At 42.6% G+C, this 17,386-nt stretch overlaps 1 protein-coding gene across 1 annotated transcript in view; it reads right to left on the bottom strand.

Moving 5' to 3' along the window:
- Nucleotides 1-9,366: 9,366 nt before the first annotated feature.
- LOC128573054 (zinc finger protein 431-like) overlaps nt 9,367-17,386 on the bottom strand; it is a 44,305-nt gene continuing 36,285 nt past the window's right edge. The window contains exon 3 of the mRNA XM_053573278.1: nt 9,367-11,809. Within this exon, the coding sequence (XP_053429253.1) occupies nt 10,795-11,421 (627 nt within the window). The 5' untranslated portion in view covers nt 11,422-11,809 and the 3' untranslated portion in view covers nt 9,367-10,794. The remainder of the gene's footprint in view (nt 11,810-17,386) is intronic.

The raw sequence follows: 17,386 nt of genomic DNA, 5'->3' as shown, positions 1-17,386 counted from the left end.
GTTACCCTCCTTGCCCCTTCCATCCACTCTCAACTTCTTTTTTCCTTTCAACCTTCACCACCATCCCTTTCCTCAGCCGTGTCCCTTCAGGCTCCTCCCTCTCCGCCTCACCCTTTTGGGCGTGCACAGTGCTGCCCCTCCACAGCAAACCTATGGACCAGACTGCACACCTTTTCTCTTTCAGGAGATGGACTCCCTCTGGAAGTGCTCTAAACTTTCTCTTTGCTCTTCCTAGATAAAACCCTGCTTTGTTACCTTGAAAAAAAAAAAAAAAAGAAGAAGAAAAAAGAAAAACCTATGGGCCTGGAAATTCTCAGGCTTCCTGGCAGCCCAGGCAGCAAGTTCCCTGGTGGATATTTGATACTGTCAGTTCACTGCCTAAAGTGAAGATACCAAGTCCCTGGTGACCTGGCCCTTGCCTTTATAAAACCATTTTTCCTCTCTATTCCTCCAGGCTGTCAGATTTCTATCTGCACCCCAGAGCTCCCCTTGGATACCTAGGGTGGCAGCATGGTTCACGGCTGAGTCAGGTCTCCAAGAGGGATGCTCCTACATTTAGAAAAAGGAGAAAACATTACAAAGGAAAGGATTTACTCTGCTTCACAAAGTCAGGAAATTCAGCCCACTAAGCTGCACTGGAGGCCACATCCAGCACTTCTCTGACTCCCATCCATTCTGGTTCCCAGGACTTGGGTCTCCCACTCTCAGCCTCTTGGCCATAATTAACACAGGCCAACAGGATCCAATGGTCCTTCTGAAAACATCAGGAAAATATACTGAAGTAATAATACAATTTCTGCATTTTTGACCTGAATATGTCTCCCTTGGAAGGGAGAAACCCATTTCTTCTGTAAATGTCCCTTTGGAGCCACTTTTAATAACTTGCTGTTGAAAATTAACAGTGGTACTTTTCTTCATTCATTATTTCCTTTAGTTGTTCAGATTAAGTACCACAGTACTACCTGCTTCTAAAACTGGACTATGCACAGCCTCGGGTCTGTGCAGGGGAATGAGCATGACAAGAATACTCACTCCCATTTTTCTGAAGGATGATTTTTACTACAATATTTGGCAGAAACAAATTTTCTTTTTTGAGACAGAGTCCCACTTTGTCGCCCTCGGAAGAGTGGCGTGGCATCACAGATCACCTCAACCCAAACTCTTGGGCTTAGGCGATTCTCTTGTCTCAGCTTACCAAGAAGCTGGGACTACTGGTGCCCTCCATGATGCCCAGCTATTTTTATTCTTGTTTAGCTGGCCTGGGCTGGGTGCAAACCCTCTAGCCTCAGTTTCTGTGGCTGGCGCCCTACCCACTGAGCTACGGGTGCCACCTGGAAGAAACCAATTTATTTCCAAGGTGTGAAATTACAAAGTAAAAACAAAGCTGAAAGCAATCTCAAATGTCAGTAATCTGTGTCTGACATGTCATATTTTCTTTGAGAAACCTCCTAAAAATAACGTATTTCCCATTATTACAAATAATAAAAATTGGAAATCATAATAAGTGGATTGAAAACCCTGTCCTGGCTCAGCACCCATAGCACAGTTGGTTACAGTGCCAGCTACATACACCAAAGGTGGTGGGTTCAAACCTGGGGGCCAGCTAAACAACTGCAACAAAAATAGCTGGGCATTGTGGTGAGTGCCTGTAGTCCCAGCTACTTGGGAGGCTGAGGCAAGAGAATCGCTTAAACCCAAGCAAGAGTTTGAGGTTGCTGTGAGCTGTGATGCCATAGCTCTCTACAGAGGGTGACATAGTGAAGCCGTCTCAAAAAAAAAAAAAGAAAGAAAGATAGAAAACCCTATTCTGTGGGATCCTGTCCTGCAGTGACTTGAAGGATGAGGCGGGAGAATCACTAGAGCTCAGAAGTTAGAGGTTGGTGATGGAAGGTCACTACTGCACTTAAGCAATGGTGATATGTGGGCAGCAGGCTGTGGCCAGCAGGGCCCCCACAGCCTGGGTAATGCTCAGGGAGCCACACCCAACCACTTTCCTCCTTTAACATTGTTTTCAACTGCCAAAAGTCATGTAGCCCATGCATACTTTCCTCGTTATGGACCAGCAGTTTTTTCTCTTTAAGGTTGATCTCTACCCTATATGTTAACATTTATGCAACCTTGTTTTTTATTTATTTATTTTTTTGGAGACAGAGTCTCAAGCTGTTGCCCTGGGTAGAGTGCAGTGGCATCATTGCTCACAGCAACCTCAAACTCTTGGGCTTAAAGCAATCCTCTTGCCTCAGCCTCCCAAGTAGTTGGGACTACAGGCACCTGCCACAACACCTGGCTAGTTTTTGGTTATACTTGTCATTGTTGTTTGGCGGGTTCAGGCTGGATTCAAGCCCACCACCACCTCCAGTGTATGTGGCCGGCACCTTAGCGCTTGAGCTGCAGGCACTGAGCCTATGCAATCTTGTTAAGACACTGTATAAATAAAGCTGGCTGCAGTCATCAGCTGCATCAGCCCTCCCCTCCTCCCCGTCCCCTCCTCTCCGCAAGGAAAGAAGGAAGGAAGAAAGGAAGAATCACTCTGCCCTGCCAGGTTCCTAAATAACAATACAGCCTTAGTCAGATTTTATTAGTATGTTTTTTGCTGGGATTCATTGACAATTTTGAATTTAGCAAGTTATATTTTTGACCAATTTTTGGAAGTTTTCAGATATTAGTTGTTGATTTACTTTAATACTACATTTTAATGTTTTCTGTCTCCCCTCTTCTCAGACTGAATTATTCTATGGGTCTCTAAGGATCTATTGTTTTTTTCTCATTTTTCTCCACTTTCTGCTTTATATAACCAAATAATTTTTTTTCCTTTTTGAGACAGAGTCTTGCTTTACTGCCCTTGGTAGAATGCCTTTGTGGTGTCACAGGGCACAGCAACTTCATACTCTTGGGCTTAAGTGATTCTCTTGCCTCAGCCTCCCAAGTAGCTGGGACTACAGGCGCCTGCCACAATGCCCGACTATTTTTTGGTAGTTGTCATTGTTGTTTGGCAGGCCCAGGCTGGATTTGAACCCACCAGCTCCAATGTATGTAGCTGATGCCCTAGCCACTGAGGTACAGGCACCAAGTCGCTTTCCTGATTTTATATAAATGAAATTACATATTACAAACACTTTTACATCTAATTTCTACTATGCAACATTATGTTTGTGTTACATATCTCTGCTATTGTAGAAAGCTAATCTGCATGCCCCTTAAACAACAGTTCTGTGTTTCCACCACTCTAGATAGCAGGCTTCCCTATTGTACCTTGCATTTTGATGAATTTAACTAATCTAAGTACATCATATGAATGGGATGTTAAAGTAAAGCAAATAAATCATTAAGAAGAATGATATACAATGTATAACATATCTTTTAAATTGAATAAAACGTTTAACTGATCGCTTGGCGTCCGTGACCCAGTGGTTACGGTGCCAGCCACATACACCGAGGCTACGGGGTTCGAACCTGGCCCAGGCCAGCTAAACAACAATGACAAATTCAAAGAAAAAGTAGCCAGGGCTCAGAGCCCATAGCACAGTGGTTATGGCGCCAGCCACATACACTGAAGGTGGTGGGTTCGAACCCAGACCAGGCCAGCTAAACAACTGCAACAACAAAAACAAAAATAACCAGGTGTTGTGGGGGGTGACGGTAGTCACAACTACTTAGGAGGCTGAGGCAAGAGAATCGCTTGAGTCCAGGAGTTTGAGGTTGCTGTGAGCTGGGATGCCATAGCACTCTACTGAGGGTGACTGTCTCAAAAAAAAAAAAACAAAAAAAAAAACTCTAACAGAGAATAATACTCTGTGATTATAAACAGATATAGAGAAAAAAGATTGGAAACACACATTGAATTTACGACAATTGTGCCTCAAGTGCCAGAGCAGTGAAGCCCTCATCTCCCTCATAGGGCTGGTGGACAGCGGAGCTGGGAGCGCAGCTTGGCTGGCTGACTCCCAGAGCCCACACTGACCCCAAATTTCAATGGTCCCTGATGCACTCTGTCTCTGCCTCCCAGCCACTGAATCAGTCCTGAGATTTGATATGGCCTGTTTTCCTGGGATTTGAGGGTGTTGCTGGACTACTGAAATAGGGGCTTCAGCTTGCCCCATATGTGGTAGCAACAGGGCAGATAGGCAGCTGGGAGGCTACCAGGAGCCACACTTCAGGTCCCCTTCCTATTGCCTGCCCAGCATTTGGAGACCTCAAGTCCCAGGAATCACCATGCAACATGGCCTGATGCTGGCCAGGGATCCATAGCCACAGTCTCTTTGCACGTGTGCACAGGACTCTCTTCTCTGTGTTCTCTCCTAAGCCACTAGGTTGTCACCTGTCATTCTGACTGAGCTACTTTGAGGACTGGAACCAGACCCAAAATTACTCCTCAGGATGAAGATAATTGTCTGCAGCACCCTGGAGTCACTGAATCTTCTGCAGAAGTTTGACCTCTTGGAGACAGAGAAAAGAAATCATGCTGCTGATAAGTTCATGGAAGATGATGTCAGGGCCTGCGGGAGAGGGAGGTAGCAAAGACTGGATTCTGGGGCTGTTCTCTTAAGGGTCTTTCCTCCCCTCCAAACCAAACAGAGCCCAGTATGTTCCCAGAGTTGGATATAAACAGCCCCTTCTCTAGAAATTAGTGCTTGATTTACGTCCCTATCTCCAACTTCTATTAGAATGAGTCTTCCTTTTCTGTGTCAAACCCTTCAAAGAAATCTAACATACAGAGGATGTTGGCAAAGAGTGCCCTGCACAGGGTGTCTCTGATGTTCATATCCCCATGGTCCACCTAGAGTGAAAGTCCCAGCCATTATCCTCTTTCTCATAATGTTGAACACATTTCCCTGGAAGGCATTTCCCATGTCCATCAGAGAGGCTCCCTAGCCCATGACTAGCCCCACCCATGTTGCACTTCTGATGGGGCCATTAGGGCAGGGGATGGGCACAAAAAAGCATTCAGACCTGTGTTGTGCTATCTGTAGAGGCGGCAAGGCAAGCTGAGAGCTGAGGCTCAGGGACATTCTATTAGAACGCTCTCTGCTGACAGATGAAGCTAATCTAGTTTCATCAGAACCTCAAGGAGGTCTGTAACTTCCATCACTCAGGGAGCAGAGACAGGCAGGTGATGTGTGGCCTCCATGACATAAAACGCAGGTGGGCCTGATGCCACAGCTCAGAGGCAGCTGTGACTCTTTCATGAGAGGTTTTCTGAGTACTGAGATCTAGATCTAAGTGCTCACTGCCAGGGTCTATCCTCTCAAGGCTCAGGATCTTGGTTCCTGACCTGCCTATATTGGCTCACTCATAATCACCTAAACCTTCATGGTAGTGTTCAGCATCATTGAAAAATGCCCCAAGATGAGCATAACACCCTGCATCATTAATGTGTTAATGGTGATAACATCCATTCTCAGGCGCCTACCCAAGGCCTGTTCCTGTAACTTCATCACTTTCTCTCTCCTGGACTTCCCACTCAGATCTTCCATGAAGAGCAGCCAGAAACCCTCAGCTGCCTTTCCCCATTCTGTCCCTCTTCTCCCCCATGTTTTTGTCCAAGGTCACCAACAGCCCTGTAGTAATTAATCTGTATATTGGGATTTCAACAAGTCACTGTATCTCGGGGTTTCTAGCTCCACCCTTCCCCAAGCCACTGAGCCCAACTCTCCCAGGCCCTTGGTCTGATCTCTCTGATGGAGGCATTTCAATCACTGTCCCAACAGGGATGAAGGATTGGGGAGGAAGGCCCCCACTTTATCCACACGCAGACTTCCAGCTAAAAGGAAGGTGTTCTGTCCTCTGAGTCCCTGAAGTCCCTCCCTGCCACAAAACATGTTCTGCCTATGCTGCCTCACTGGAGGGTCTTGTGGGTTCTTCTGCAAGGTGGCCAGCTTGGAGTTCCACACCTGCAGGGTGACAGACAAGGTTAATGAGACTGTCCTTTACTCATTCAGTTCCAACCCAGCCACCTCACCCTGTACAACTGTCCTGAGTCAGTGGTACTGTCACCTCCAGTCAATTGTGATTCTAGATTCACTTACAGCTCTGACATTCACTTGATGTGTCACCTTGGACATGCAGCCCGGACTCCCTGAGACTGTTCACTTGACAAGTGTAATGGGACTGTATCTACTACACGATGTCTCCTGAGGACTAAGTTTTAAATAACTACTATCATTTTTCTCACCATCATGTACCAAAGGAAGGGAAAGGCACCCACTCTCTCAAACTTCCATCCTTTTTTGAACCCCATTACAATCTTGTGATATCTGTGTAAGTCTCACCACACATAAACTCTCCAGACGAGGTAACACAGACCCAAAGAGCAAAGTGAGTTGCCTAGAGGGGCTTTCCCCAGCCTGGCATTTTTGCTCAAGCTGCCTTCAAACCAAACCCTAGAACCAGCTCTAACAAAGGTTCCACCCGGATCTCTATGCTTGTCTAGTTCCCCAGCTAAGCACAGCCATGCTGGGAGAGGGACGGGATATACTGGCAGGCCTGGTCAGCCTCTTGCTTACCCAAACTCCACAGAAATTGCTTCCACATATACCGTAAAGAAGTCTTCAACATGGATTAATAAATTGTGGTATATGTATACCATGGAATACTATGCAGCCTTAAAGAAAGATGGAGACTTTACCTCTTTCATGTTTACATGGATGGAGCTGGAACATATTCTTCTTAGTAAAGTATCCCAAGAATGGAAGAAAAAATATCCAATGTACACAGCCCTACTATGAAACTAATTTGGGACTCTCACATGAAAGCTATAACCCAACTACAACTTAACAATAGGGGGAAGTGGGAAAGGGGGGGGTGGGTAGAGGGAGGGGAATCGGTGGGATCACACCTGTGGTGCATATTACAGGGGTATTTGCGAAACTTGGTAAATGTAGAATATAAATGTTTTGGCACAGTAACTGAGACAACGCCGGAAAGGCTATGTTAACCACTGTGATAAAAATGTGTCAAATGGTTTATGAAGTGAGTGTATGATGCCCCATAATCATATCATTGTATACACTTATGATTTAATAAAAAAATTAAAAAAAAAAAAAAAAAATAAATAAATATTTCTGCTAGTCACTGTGTGAGCAAAAAAAAAAAAAAAAAAAAAAAAAAGAAGTCTTCAACATACTAAGGAAGGCATTTGCAACTCTCTTCCACCACCCAGAAAGTGGTCACCCATGTTGCTACCCGTGACGAATAAACAAGGTCTTCTCAGGGTAATTGGTGGAGAGCCTTTGCCTTCTCCTTTACATGGAATAGTCTGAGGTCTGGTTAGGAAGAATCCACTAGGATTGCCTGAGTCCCCAAGATCCTTCTCATATGTCAGCTGGAGCACATGTCACTGCTAACTGGCAGTGGGCTAAGTATTGTGTGGTTGATTGGCAGTGTCTGCAGAGCAGCGGAGTGGGGATTCACAGCCCAAATCTGTGTGCATCAAGTATGGCCATTGGAACCCAAAGCTGGGTTGGGCTGCCCACCTAGCCATGGGATTTCCCTTCCATCCCCATCTGTATGTATGTATATGTGTATGTATACACTTAGATGTATATATACATACACATACACACACTTGCTCTCTCTATATATAGTGTGTATGTGTATGTATTTATATAAGCATGTATGTGTGTGTGTATATATATGGAGAGAGAGAGAAAGAGTCTAACTAAAGACGTGGCAAGTAAAAAAGATAGGATTTGCATGAGGGTGATTCTGCCCCTGGAGTCATAAGATATGTTTAGCAATAAATTTAATGTAACATAAACTGAATTTGTGATGAGAATTTGGAAAGTCTAGTTTGCTTGGAAACAATCACTTCTCTTGAAATTATCTGTTTTGAACCACTATTTCCATGTTCTTCTGAAATAGATGCGCATGCATTTTTCTCTCTACAATCCTCACACATGGTTTATTGATCTTAATATATTCCACGGTGTAGTCAGTCTAAATCAAAAGAAAACATCTCTATGTGTCCAATTGGCCAAGAAAAGGGCCACAGCCAAAGAAAAATGTTGATAACAATTTATGAATCGTGATTTAGAATTTAAAGGTATAGCTTCAAATTTTAATCCCATATAATTGTCATTATAAGAACATTCTTACAGGTACAAGGAAGAGAATAGAACCAAAAAAAGTAACATTGAACTCACATAGTGAAAAATACTGAATCAGATTCTTGGGGAAAAAAGGTTACTAAAGTAGTTATTCTACTGCATTACCCAAATAGTACATTATTTTCAACTGTTAACTGCAATCTTGGACAAGATAAGAAAGTTTAGCATGAGTGATAGAATCACATTTCATTCATTTCACATCATCGGTGTTAAAACATTAAAAACAGGCGGGCACCCATATCGCAGTGGTTATGGTGGTGGCCACATGCACTGGGGCTGGTGGGATTGAACCCAGCCTTGGGCCTGACAAACAAAAAACAGCTAGGTATTGTGAGGGGTGCCTGTAGTCCCAGCTACCAGGGAGGCTGAGGGAAGAGAATCGCTTGAGCCCAAGAGTTTGAGGTTGCTGTGAGCTGTGACATCACAGCACCCTACAGAGGGCAACAAAGTGAGACTTTGTCTCAAAAAACAAACAAACATTAAAATCCATGTAGTTTTATTAATCAAGACAAGCATATTAGCCCATAGCCTAAATAAAACCAAGTTTAAATCCACTATGTACATTTTGTTCACAAACACTCAAGAAGCAGTTTTTTGTCTAATATAGTGATGTTATACTTAGACTTTCTTTAAAAATTGAGGCTGTTTAGTGGACATTGATTTGAATACATTTGTGTCCTTTCAGATAGCAGTTAGCTTTCCTGCCATCTGATATCAGTAATTATGGAAGTGATCTTGAGTTTCCTCTGATATCGGTAAAGATGGTTTTCTTTCTAGTCATATTACATCAATTACAATTCACAAGTTTAACATCCTCTATCACATTGACGAATATGCAAAAGTCTTATTTGACTCTGAAGATTCCAGTATTTTAACTAACTGGCCTGTTTTTTCCTAAACAACCGGTAAAATAATACATTTTCAAAACCTAGAATATTTTTTTCTTACTTTAATACGAAGGAAGAAATGTCCCAATTCCGCAATGGAATCTTACATGTATCATTGTTTTTATCATTAACCCCTCCACCACACAAAACTACATGTTTTAATGTCATTTACATTAGCCATTAAGTGATCATGGAAAAATAGATAATACTAAAATATTAAATGGCCTGTCATATCCCTGAGGCAGAAAAAACAAATAACACATTTTCATATAGACATTAAAGACAAATTTATAGTATCAAAGAATTTGAGAATTGAATTACTTCAATAGTAGGTTTAGAATAATTTTTCTTTTCTTTTTTTGTTTTTTTTACAGACAGAGTCTTACTATGTCATCCTCAGTAGAGTACTGTAGCATCACACCTCACAGTAACCTCAAACTCTTGGGCTTAAGCGATATTCTTGCCTCAGCCTACCAAGTAGCTGAGACTAACAGTCGCCTGCCATAAGGCCTGGCTATTTTTGGTGCAGTTGTCATTGTTGTTTAGCAGGCCCAGGTCAGATATGAACCCTCCAGCCTCGGTGCATGTGGCTGGCCTGGTAACCACTGAGCTATAGGCAACGAGCCAGCTTTTGAATATTTTCAGTACAAAGCACTCTGAATACATTAACAATTATACCTGTCAAAATACAAGTTATTGGTCACCTGACAAAATGATCAAATTACCTTGAAGGCACATCATTCTCTACAATAAATATGCCAAGGCAAAGTCTGCTATTCTCAGTAGACAAGTGTGAAGCTGGCAATCCAGGTACCCACCACAATGCTCAGCTCTCTCTCTTTCTCTCTCTCTTTTGAAAGAGATGGGCTCTCACTCTTGCTGTGGGTTGTCTCAAAGTCCAGAACTCAGGCATTCCACCCTCCTCAGGCTCACAGGGAGATAGGATTACAGGTGTGGGTCACCACATCCAGCATCCTTCAATTTTTGCTTGATTGAAAACGCTCATGCACTTTAAGTTTTAACTAAATACTTCTGCACCTTTATAGTAATTATAAAGTTTCTCTTAGTATGAACTCCCTGGTGATACCTAAGATGTATATTTGAGATAAAACCCTTTTCATGAGTATTGTAAGGTTTCTGGAGTACCAATTCTCTAATATTTTTTAAATTTATAGATTTCTGTATGAATTAACTCATTCTCTCTAAGACTTGAACACTAAGGAAAGGATATGGGATAGTTTTCCATTTTTAGAATTTCCTTGTGGTATGAATTTTATGTTGTTCAGTAAGCACTGAAAGACAGTTAAAAGCTTTGCCTCTTTGCTCATATTTATAGGGTTTCTATTCAATATTAGCAATTCTTTGATGTTAAGTAAGATGTCAAAAATGCTGTGACATGTTCTTCACCTTAGTAGTGTTCTTTCTTAATAAAAATTGTCTAGTGTTTACTAAAGTTAAAATGAGAGGTAAAGATTTTTCCACATTCTTCACATTTGTAGTGTTTACCTACAGTATGTATTGCCACACTCTTCACATTAGTAGGATTTCTCTCTAGCATGAATTCTCGTTTCATGAGGTGTGAACACCGGATAAAGGCTTTGCCACATTCTTCACATTTGTACGGTTTCTCTCCAGAATGAATTCTCTGACGTTCTCTAAGGGTTGACCTCTGCTTAAAGGCTTTGCCACATTCTTCACATTTGTAGGGTTTTTCTCCAGTATGAATTCTCTGATGGTTTGTAAGGTTTGAATTATGATTAAAGGATTCGCCACATTCCTCACATTTGTAGCATTCCTTTTCCTCATGAATTCTTATGTATCATGAAGTCTGAATGCACATTAAAAGATTTGCCATATTCCTTACATTTGTAAGTTTTCTTTCTAGTATGAATTGTCTCATGTATCATAAGGGCTGAGCATTGCGTGAAGGCTTTGCCATATTCGTCACATCTGAATGGCTTCTCTCCAGTATGAATTCTCTGATGTTCTCTAAGGGTTGACCTCTGCTTAAAGACTTTGCCACATTCTTTCCATTTGTAGGGTTTCTCTCCAGTATGAAACACGTGATGTTTTCCAAGCTTTGGGGATAGAGTGAAGGATACACCATGTTGTTTACATTTGTAGGGTTTTTCTTCACTACGAATTATGTTGTTTCTCAGATTGGTTGACTGATTAAAGACATTCTCACATTTATTATTTCTGTATGAGTCTTCTCCAATATCAACTTCCCGAATTTTGGAAGCTTCCTCTGACTGAAGAAAAGCTTCTATCCATTCAGTACACTTGTAGGAATACTCTTCATTATGGATATCGTCATGGTTAATAAGCTTTAAACATTGTTGAAAGACTTTCTTACAGTTTTTACATGTGTATAGGATCTCTGGATATTGAGTCTTCATATATTGCATAGCACACAAGGGTTGATTCATTGATTCTCCTCAGGTTTATTGCATTGATAATTTCTCTCATCCACAGAAACATCTAAGAAATTATTTAGGGTGAAATTCTGGAAAAGGCCTATTTTATTGGATATGTCATGTTTCTTCCAATTGTTTACACCCTGATTTTCAATAAATAATAATGACTGGGTAAACATGTTACCATACTCATGTGAAGGTAATATTGGTTGGTATAAGAATAACAAAGTTTTAATGAAGAACTCATCAAATGGATGAAATCGATAAACATCATCTTCGATTTTCAATCTGTGGTCTTCAGAATCATTTGATGGAACACTTAATCCAGTTCTATGCCCAAAATTCTGGGTTTCTCTGGGGCTTTGAGAAGACTGGCATTTGCTTACCTCAATAGGTACTGCTGAAAGAAAATGCAGATATGGTTTAAATAACACACTGAATACAGGGAAAATAAATAGAAATAATTACTGCAGCAAAAGAGACCGCAGAACTTATGGAACTTAACATGGAAAGTAAAATAAAGGACTGTTAAAGAGAAATAGGCAAAACCTTTTAGCAGAAAATATACAAAGGACTCCACAGAAGACATATCTTGCCAACACACTAGAGAAGTCCCAAGAAAGTCAAGGATGGTTCCATAGTGGTCAATTTCCCTTGAACAAAGTCTTCTCTTAAGGAAGAAATAGGTAGCTGTTTTTAGTAATGACCACAATTGTATTAAAAATGAAAATACGAAGGAACCAAACAAGACAGTACAATGAGGGAACAAATTATTAAAGTGACCATAAAGAACTGAAGATCTATGAAGTAATTTTAAATTATTAAAAAACCTGTCTTACAGATGTGCTATCACCTCAATGAGAACACTGAGAACTAAGTAAAAGAAGAAAAAGTATGTGGGAAAAAATAATATTGTTTACATGGAGATGAAAGTTAATTAATAAAAAGACCAAAGAAAAATAGAGCTCAAGAACATAATAAACATATTGAAAAATTCACTAGATCATGGCTTGGTGCCTGTAGCACAGTGACTACAGTGCCTTCCCAAGGCTGGCAGGTTCGAAGCTGGCCTGGGGCAGACAAAAACCATAATGACAACCTCAACAAAAAATAGCTGTGGCTTAGTGAGTAGGGCACTGGCCCCATGTACCAAGGATGGCAGGTTCGAACCTGGTCCTGGCCAAACTGCAAAAAAATATAGCCAGGCGTTGTGGTGGGCGCCTGTAGTCCCAGCTAACTTGGGAGGCTGAGGCAAGAGAATTGTCTGAGCCCAAGAGCTGGAGGTTTCTGTGAGCTGTGATGCTACCGCACTCTACTGAGGGTGACAAAGTGAGACTCTGTCTCTGAAAAAAAAGTAGCCAGGCATTGTGGTGGGTGCCTCTAGTCCCAGCTACTCGAGAGGCTGAGGCAAGACAATTGCTTGAGGTCAAGAATTAGAGGTTTTGTGAGGTATGACACATGGCACTCTACCGACAGCGACATGCTGGTCCCCCTCTCTCCCCCCCAAAAAAGAAAATCTTAGCCTGGTAAGAAAAAAAAGAATAAGAAAACTGAAGAGAGCCTTAGGAACTTAATACCATCAACCCTGCTGAAATATTTATTATCAAAGCTCAGTAATGAGAGAAGAGAAAAAAATTCCCAGAGAGGTTACTGAAGAAAGAATGAGAACTTCCTAAAGTAAAAGGAGAGAGAAAACAGCATAAATATTAAAGAAGCTCAGGCTCAGAGCCTGCATATCGGCGGCAAGGGCACTAGCCACATACAATGGAGCTGGCAGGGTTGAACCCAGCCTGGGCCTGCCAAACAACAATGACAACTACAACCAAAAAATAAAATAGCCGGGCATTATGGTGGGCACCTGTAGTCCCAACTACTTCGGAGGTTGAGGCAAAGAAAATTGCTGAAGCCCAAGAGTTTGAGGTTGCTGTGAGCTGTGATGCCACAGCACCCTACTGAGGGTGACATAGTGAGACTCTGTTTCTAAAAAAAAAAATGTCATTTTTCTAGACATCGTTTTTGCCTGCAATTGTCTGCAGGATGATTAACATCACTGTAGCTACTACTCCATAAGTTCAGTTTCCTAAGTGCCAGCCAATGTGGCACCCAGTAAATTGGAGGTGGCATGTTGTGGCTGAGCTGCGTGACCGAGTAAGAATGGAGAGACCACCTTGAGTTAGGTTGGGAATGGGTAAGAACCACCTGATTGGACAGAAGAAAGTGTAAATATAGTAGTAGATTTGTTTTACATTGGCAAGTGGTTTCCACTGCACCTCCTTTTTGTTGGAGCTTTCCCTTGTCTGTCACTAAACTCTTTGCTTTGTATGACATGTTGTCCAGTTCTTTGTGTGATATCATCAAGAACTCACTGATATTTGCCTTTCATTTACACTTCTTGATTTTAAGCTACTACAAAGCAATACTAACTATGAGTATGGTACTGACCTTACAGAAGGAAATTAGAGCAATAGAAAAGAATAGAGAAAACAGAAATAAACTCACTTATATAGTCAACTAGTTTTTGGGGACACCAAGACATATCAGGGAGAAAATATAAACTCACCAATAAATAATAATAATAAGTGGGTATGTCTGTGTACAAAATAAAAATGAAGTTCGGCATCTGTAGCACAGTTGTTATGGCACCAGCCACATACACCTGAGGCTGGTGGGTTCAAAACTGGCCTAGGCCAGCTAAACAAAGACAACTGCAACAAAAAATAGCCAGGTTTGTGGTGGGCACATGTAGTCCCAGCTACTTGGGAGGCTGAGGCAAGAGAATTGCTTAAGCCCAAGAGTTGGAGATTGCTGTCAGCTGTGAAGCCATGGCACTCTACCCAGGGCAACATAGTGAGATTCTGTCTCAGAAAAAAAAAAATTGAACTTTCCTCTACTGAGGGTGATAAGGTGAGACTCTGTCTCTACAAAAAAAAAAAAAAAAAACAAAAAAGAAAAAAACATTGGGGCGGCGCCTGTGGCTCAAGGAGTAGGGCACCGGTCCCATATGCCAGAGGTGGCGGGTTCAAACCTAGCCCTGGCCAAAAACCAAAAAAAAAAAAAAAAAAAAAAAAAAAAATTGAACTTTCATACTGTATATACAGAAATAAGCTCAAAATACACAAACATTTTAATGGCATACCAGCAACTACAGAAGTTCTGTGAGAAAGCACATGGAGTGATGTCTTTGACATTAAATTTGGTAATGATTTTTTTATATATATCACACCAAAAAGTTACAACCAACAAAACCAAACCAAGTAAGGCTATATCAAACTAAAAGGTATCTACGCCGAAAAAAAAAAAAAAAAAGAAAAAAGAAAAAAAATGCACAAAAGAACAACAAAAGGATTGGGAAAATACATATCTGATGAATGTGATATTTATAATATATGAGGACCTTCAGCAACATGAACAAAAAATTTGTTCTGACTTAAAATGTACCAAGGACCTTAGTAGATATTTCTCTGAAGACATAAATGTGGGGGAGGGAGACAAGATGGCGGATTGAAGCCAGTTTTCCACAGAGGCTCCCGTCCAGAAGGAGAATTAAGGGACGAAAATTTAGCAAAAAATCTGGTGGATTTGAGCTGCACCAAGAGAGAAGGTTGAAGAACGCACATGAACGCCACTGAGGTGAGCTGTGATCACAAGGACACAAACAAAAGGTACAAAATCCATCACCAAGCAGATGGGAGTACCCCCTCCCCCATGAGACCAGCTCAAGAGCCCCACAAACAAACAAACAAACAAACAAACAAACAAACAAACTGGCAGAAATCAAAGGCCCTCCCATTACATTCCACGGGAGACACCTTCTAAAAACTGGACCTACCTCCCCTACTAGGGTGCCATAGCGTCCTCCTACCAGGCGTAAAACTGTATAAAACTGTAAATATCCTTTACCTGCAACACTGAACTCCCAGCAACCCCTCCACTCACACTGAGGTCTGGAGGCCTGTCCCCTAGGAGTTCGGATTCTTGGGTGATTTCTCGAGGGGTGTGGACAGTGCCCGAGCTGTAGCTGGTCAGCGCTGACCCTAGGGCATAGGAGTGAGGAGATGGCTGAGGGGAAGCCATGCCAGGGTGGCACTTCTCCGAGGCATGTTGCAGCAGCCCTTCTTGGGCAGCAATACGTCCAGGCATAAAACTGAGTGAAACTGTATATCTTCCCCGCTTGCAACACTGAGCTCCCAGCGCTCCCCTCCATTATCGCTCTGGGGCCTGGGGGCCTGTCCCCCAGGAGTCCGGATTCTTGGGTGATTTCTCGTGGGGTGTGGACAGTGTCTGAGCTGCTGTGATTCTGGGGCACGGAGCGAGGAGAGGACGGTAGGCTGGAAGGGAACCGCTCCAGACTGGCGGTTCCCTGGGATGTGGAGCAGCGGCTGTCTTTTGGCAGTGGTGTGGCCAGGCATAAAACTGTGTGGAACTGTGTGTGCTCACTACCTGCAGCTCTGTCTAGGTGCGAGCCACACCACAGCTGCAGTTCCCAGAGGCGGATCAACAGCTGTTCTTTTTTAATAACAAAATGCCTCACTCCTGGATATTTTGAAGCCACACCCCCTGTCTTCCTGGGCAACCAGAGGAGGCCACTCGTGAGTAAAGGATTTGCCTGAGGCTACTAACAAACCCGGGAAGCTTCCAGGGCGGGCCGACTCAGAGAGGTAACTGAATACAAACCTCCAGCAGCAAAGAGGTTGGAACTCAGAACAGCTTATCTTCTTCAGGCGATTCTAGCAGGAACAGAGACAGAATCCCTCAAAGTTGTTCTGTTCTGTTCTGCTCTGTTCTGTCAGTAACATCAATCAGGGGCGGGGTTGAGCCTGAGTGAATGCCCCCTGACCTTCATCAAGCGCCCCAGGATGTCAGGCCTCACCTCCTCCTGCTAGATAGCGGCAGAGTGCAGAGGACTGGCAGATTTCCTTGCGATTCAGGCAGGTGCAACCCCCTGGAGTATCTGTTCACTATAGGCAACTTGGTCAGCCATCTGCAGTGATATCAGTGACTGGGTCTGACAAAGGGGCAAGGTGGGGAAGGAGGCATCAACCTTCCTAGACTGATCTATCTGCTAAGTGGCTCCTCCTGACTCTACGCAGCATTGGAATAAGCCGTATCAGAGTAGTCACCAGACCCGCGACCCAGCTCCCAGAGACCTCTTGAACTCTCCCACCTGACACAGGTGCCAACTGAGACAATTGATTTGGATCTTTTGAACTGAACCAATACACTGAGGACTTTTCAGGTGGTGACCTGGGTGTGCAGTCGTAGGAAGATTTGATTTTCCTTTTCCAATTGGTGCCAGAGGTGGGCAGGGTGACTTAATTGCTGGTTTTTCTCCACAGCTGAGACTTCAAGCCAAAGTAAATGTTTCACTAGGATCAAACAGAAACCAGCTGAAAACAAGACAGAACCACTTAGCTCCACCACACCAGACAGGGCCCCAGTTTCTCAGGCCACAACACTGTACAGGCCCCGGACAAAGCCCCAGGGGAAAAACCAAAGGGAGTAAAACAACCATAGGGTGGAATCAGCAGAAAAACTGTGGCAACATGAATAACCAGAATAGATCAACCCCCACAAAGAAAGATATGGCAGATGTAATTGAAGATCCCATTCATAAACAACTGGCTGATGGCTGAGATGTCAGAAATTGAATTCAGAATTTGGATGGCAGACAAAATTCATAAAGTGGAATTAGGAATTCAAGGAGAAATTAAAAAGTTGTCTCAAGAATTTAACGAATTTAAAGACAAAACCACCAAAGAATTAGACACACTGAAGCAAGAATTAGCAGCCCTCAAAGATATGAAAAGTACAGTAGAATCCCTCAGCAACAGAATGGAGCAAGCAGAAGAAAGGATTTCTGACATGGAAGATAAAACCTTTGAACGCTCTCAAACTCTCAAAGAGGAAGAGAAATGGAGAGCAAAAACGGATCATTCTCTCAGAGAGCTCTGGGATAATTCGAAGAAGGATAATATAC

This window comes from Nycticebus coucang, chromosome 20 (genome assembly GCF_027406575.1).
Source record: "Nycticebus coucang isolate mNycCou1 chromosome 20, mNycCou1.pri, whole genome shotgun sequence".
NCBI lineage: Eukaryota > Metazoa > Chordata > Mammalia > Primates > Lorisidae > Nycticebus > Nycticebus coucang.
The sequence above is the reverse complement of the archived record's forward strand: the minus strand, read 5'-3'. Positions and strand labels throughout refer to the sequence as shown.